The 5,509-nt window shown below is 38.6% G+C and overlaps 1 protein-coding gene across 1 annotated transcript; it reads right to left on the reverse strand.

Annotated features, from left to right (window-relative positions):
* Window positions 1–1,401: 1,401 nt before the first annotated feature.
* On the reverse strand, window positions 1,402–4,985 carry LOC142549574 (G-type lectin S-receptor-like serine/threonine-protein kinase At5g35370). Its single transcript, XM_075658582.1, has one exon. The coding sequence runs from the start codon at window positions 4,615–4,617 to the stop codon at window positions 1,921–1,923; it is 2,697 nt and encodes an 898-aa protein (XP_075514697.1). The 5' UTR covers window positions 4,618–4,985; the 3' UTR covers window positions 1,402–1,920.
* Window positions 4,986–5,509: the final 524 nt, after the last annotated feature.

Below are 5,509 nucleotides of genomic sequence, written 5' to 3' on the forward strand. Positions count from 1 at the left end.
ATGTTGTTGAAGAATATATAGGTTATACATATTTTTAGTCACAAGTGAAAACTTATCACATGAAAAAGCATTTTTTCTTAAGAGTTATAGTTGATGATTGTCAAAAGCGGAAAAATCATTTAACAATAAAAAAATAGTCGGGAAAATAAGATTATCAGATAAAAACAATGTAGAAAACAGAAAAAATGGCGTGATAAAGAAGCAAACTACGAGCATGTCAGATCCCCGATAAAGATTGTAAATAACATAATAGATGTTAAAGACGATCAGATACTTGCTGAACATACCAAAATAGTTATATGCATATTATAACAAACTACGACAAAGAGTTGTTGAGTTGTCAAAATCAACCAAAAAGCATATTGAAAAGTGTGTCAAGTGGATAAGATAATTTATCTGATTCATATACCGTCTATGGTCATGATTTTTTTATTTTTTATGGCTTAGTTTGTTTCAGTTGATAAATGTTATTAACCATGTTTTAATTCATTTAAATATTATCAAAATTTCGTACATATATTTTCAACAGTTTAGATTTTTACGTGCAACGCACGTACATTTTTCTAGTTAACTTAAAATATGTCAATAAAGTTTAGCCCTATGCGCATTGTATCATGCAAGTGAGTCTTTATAACCAACCTATTTAAAATATAACAATAAATGATTGCTAATAATTTGTGTTAAAGAAACTTCATTGTTGTTCCTTGTTCAGTTTTCCTTAAATTTCTTACTTGCACAAGCTTGATTCTTTACCACAAGTCCGTCTGTATCTGTAGCTCAATCCTCCGATCCTTTTCTTGTTGCAGGATAAAAATGGTGCCTTATATTTAGCCCATGATGTAAGCATTCTTAGGTTGAAGTTACACTTGCACAATAATATGATTTATTGCAATATTTGCTCTCTTGTAAAAATGTGAAGTATCTGTCACATATGCAACTATTAGAAAGTCATGATTGTAGTGCCGAGGGGTTGCCGTTGCTGTAAATTTGATGACCATATAAATGTGTTTTATAAATTTTGCCAGGAGTTACAAATCCTTAAGATAAAATTGACCTTCACTCTTGGAAACAGGAACTTTTGGATGATTTTGCTGTAGTTGGCTTGCTGTAGTTGGTGCAATAGATGAAGAGACTGAATTCAATGCCTTAATGGTATGTATGCCAGCTTCCCTAGCTGAATGGAGCTGATTATCTTATCGTTTCCCCACATTATTGTTGCACTTGCAGGGGGAAGAAGCGGCTCTTCTTGACTTATTACTTGGAAAAAGTTGAGTTAATTGTCATATTGTGGACAACAGGAAGCAGGTTACCAATGTTTTTAGTTCATTAAATTCATTACTGTAGTTGCTTTAGAATATAATATATAGGAATCATGTACTATGCCATTTTTCGAAAAGAAAAGAAATGAAGAGAAGACATTTCACCAAGGCTTCTGCCAAAATTTATCAACATCAATCGGTGATTTGATATCTATTAGTGTCATTGAACTAGCTTTGGCCTCAAGAAAATAATTGGGATAATCCGCCAAGAACCTTCATTTTCACGGCAGAGATTGAAACAGCATAGTATTCTTTTTATTCACATGAAATTGGAGCATAGAGAGTTAGCTTTTGATTCAAAGCCAACTGTCAACATCCTTTCTCCACCCTGCCAGCGAGTTCAAGATAGAGCGAGCACTCATCTTTTCCCAGAACAGAGAGATTGAATCAAATTCTTAATTCGGATTTCCAAACTTTACATCACAGATAATAGTGAATCTCTATAATTACATATGCTTCTCCTTGGTGCTGCTGCATCTGAAAAAAAAAATTATTGTACATTCTGCAAACCCTACTGTTATGTCCATTGGTCTTGAAATGTAGAACAACAATGATGGTGTCTCAGAATGTGAATTTGGTGATGATATTGTCGAGATGAATGCTATCTAGGACCTGAGACTTCTTGAGATGACATGTAAGAGAGAGAGTTGTATGAGCTGCTAGTGTTAGTACCCGTTGGTTGTCTGTACAACCTTAGCTCGTTCTGCTCGTTGCTTTCTCCCAATCTAGACTCCTCGGTGAATCTCCGTCCGTAGAACCTCAAAAAGTTGAGCGATTCTATTCTCGGTTCTCCCAAAGGCATTACACCTTCTAACATTTTGACCACATGGGCCATTGAAGGCCTTAAGTTGGGTTCTTCTTGCACACAGCACAGAGCAATTCGCACGAGTTTCTCTACCTCCTGTCTTGCAACCCTGCCCATCAGCCTTGGATCTGCCAGCTCCATGTAACGTCCTTCCTCGTGCATGTTTAATGCAAATAGGGGGAAGTAAATTGGTCTTTGCCCAGATTCTACCGATGAAGGAGATGACTGGCTGTTCCTCCTATTACTGTCAGTCCCTGAATTAGCACTCCTCGCTTGAAAGGAATTCTTCTTTCCTCTTATGATTTCTAGAAGCACCATTCCATAGCTATATACATCTGTTTTGTCTGAAATTGCCGAACTTGTTAGCCATTCAGGAGCTAGGTAACCCCGAGTGCCTCTAAGAGTTGTAAACAAGTTCGATTCTTCAGGACTCAACAGCTTTGAGAGCCCAAAATCAGAAATTTTCACCTGAGATTTGTCGTGCAAGAGAATGTTCTCTGGCTTGACATCACAGTGAATGATCTTGTGCTCACATCCAGTGTGTAAATATGCCAACCCTCTCGCTGTTCCAAGAGCTATTTCATATCTCTCCTTCCATTCCATAACAGGTTCACCATGAAAAAGTGCGACATCCAATGATCCTCGATTCATATACTCGTAGACTAAGAATTTCTGCCCTCCTTGAGCACAAAACCCCTTCAATCTCACCAAATTGATGTAGTGAATCTTCCCGATAACCAAAATCTCCGCCAAGAATTCTCGTCTCCCTTGTGCTCCCAAACAAGTGATTTTCTTCACTGCTACATCTGTCCCATCTTCAAGGGTACCTTTATATACTGTACCAAATCCACCAGAACCAATTTGAGTCTTAAAACAATCTGTTGCTTTTACAAGACCTTCATACTCGAATCTCACCGGCAAACCAGGTATGGAAATAAAATCCATCTCTTCCTCAGCAGACATGGAATTACCACGGCCCAACTTTGAATTTATGTTTTTACTAATCCACCTTCTCTTTATCCGCCTTCTCCTCAACCAAATCAGAAATGCTACCATGGCGATGACCATAACCCCTGATGATGGAAGCAATATCGCTGCCAAAATGGGGAAATCTGATTTCTCGCTCTCCTTAACACCTATTTGAGTTCCCACAACAATAGTTTTAATGTATCCTAATCTATCCTTATTCGTGGGCGAGCTCAATTTTGTTGTCATGGAACCTATTTGGTTTTCGATCACGTAACATGATCCAGAACCCTGGCTGTAGAAAAACCCCAAACAAGAACAGTTGCCAGAACACAGATTCATACAGGCAGTTAGATTCACATAATGTAAAACAGGATTGGAAAAGTCATTGGAGAAATAATCCACATCAACACCCAATGGCGAATACTTTATGTTGGTTATATTCGGCTGTGATCCATGACAAGGACCTGGCAAAGCCAAAGATCCATCCGTTGGCACACAAATCCCATTGCCGGTCCTGGGATCACCGTGAAAACCCGGTGCACACTGACATGTTCCTCCATTAGTACAATATCCAAGCTTCCCACATGTAAATGGGATTCGGCAGCTATCATCTGGAACCTTGAATTCTTGCTTGTTTGATCCACCTGTACTAAATTTTGAAACACTAAAAACCCCTCTAGAATCCAACTTCATGATCCGAAAAGCCGCTGGGTTGTCTACAACATCATCAGAACCATGCAACGCAATTCTAAATACAACTTGTGCACCATTTTTTCCCATCAAATACACTCCTGTATAATTCATCACCATGTACTCAACATCCCAATTAGTATTCCTGACAACATTAGTTGTCATTGATAGTTCCCAGTAATTCATCCCATTCCACTGCAGCATCGCGTCGGTTTTTCCAACTACAAATGAATAGCTGCCCTCAGCTAAATCCCCATTTTGATAAGAGGCCACCAACGATTTTCCGACCTTCAATTGTTGTCCAGCAACAATCACGTCAGCGGGGAAATCAAAACTTCCCCACACGGTATTGTTAGCAGCGTCGAGCATGACCAGGTTGCCAGATTCAAGCAGCTGCAGAGAAGAAACCGGAGTAAGATTCCGCGGCGTTGACCAAATGGGTTTCTTCTGATCGTTGAAAACAGTCATCCCATCGCTTGAAAACTGGAATTCAGACGATTCTGAAATCGGGGTATTGCGATTCGCAGACCAGATAACAGCTCCTGAAGAAACGTGAACAACAAGGAGGTAGAAAGATCGGTTTTCGGGTTTCAGGTTAATTATCCGGGCCTGGAAAGATCCGTCACGAGAACCCAAAAATGCACCCGAGGAATCGATGTAATGGTAGTAAGTAGCCGTGAAGTTTGGGCTAATTGAAGACGAAACCGGTGCGGACAGAGCTGAGGGGAAGAGTATACAGAGCAAGAAGATGATGGCAATTCTTGGGTTGGGAAAAGAAATCAAAAGAAGCGGAAGTGACCAAGCAACGGTGCCGGTGGTGGCGGAGGACTCCATGCAGTCGCACAGCGGAGGGGGAAGGAGGAGTTCGATGGCGTTTCGTGGAGTGGAGTTTTCTTGAATTTTCTTCAAATTTGTCGACGTTTAGCCTCATATCATTTGATCATGGTGGCTGTAAATTTTTCTTGGGGTGTTCAAAAGGAAGGAAAAACGGCTGTATATTTGTGTTCCTTTTCTCTGGTTTTGACTAAGTTTGTGGGTGGTCGGGGCGGGGTCGATTCCCGGTGGTCGCCGCCGCATATACGGCGGTGCTGGCTATTAAGGCAGACGCCACTCGGTGTGCGTCTGTGAATACTAAAATCTTGTCTGCTTTTTCTAAATTTGGATGCTTTTGTGTCTGTTTGGTATCTATCTTGATAAAAATGTATACAACCTTCACTCATAATAAATACACAGATAAAATTACATTATTTCTGTGGGTTTTTTTTGGGTTTAAATATTAACAAAATCGGCTTTAAAAAAAAAAAATCTAGAATCGTGGTCAAGTTCCAGATTCCAGCTTTACAAAACTAAACGAGTTTAGCACTTAAATTTAATAACAAATAAATGATTTCCCAAGCTCTGAAAAAATACATGCGTAATCGAGATCTATGTATTCAAGTTTAAACAAGATCAAGCATAACGAATTTTTAAAAACACTGCTCAAATATAAATAACTCGACCCAAACACAACGACAAACACTTTCAAATCCTTAACTGTCTCGATGATTCTCTAAACTATCAATTGTCATAAGTTGAAAGAAAATTAGTTTATCACAATTAGCCATAGTTTGATACACATGATAGGATAAACATGTGATATATAATATAATGATAAGTTAAGGATAAATAAGATGCAATATATTATATTTAATGTTTGTTATGATTTTAATAAGAGTGATTAAATTTA

The sequence above is a fragment of the Primulina tabacum genome, chromosome 6 (genome assembly GCF_025594145.1).
Source record: "Primulina tabacum isolate GXHZ01 chromosome 6, ASM2559414v2, whole genome shotgun sequence".
NCBI classification, from domain to species: domain Eukaryota; kingdom Viridiplantae; phylum Streptophyta; class Magnoliopsida; order Lamiales; family Gesneriaceae; genus Primulina; species Primulina tabacum.

Bases quoted from the DNA above. Each gene is read 5' to 3' on its own strand.
- LOC142549574 (XM_075658582.1), bottom strand. From the start codon at position 4,617: ATGGAGTCCTCCGCCACCACCGGCACCGTTGCTTGGTCACTTCCGCTT.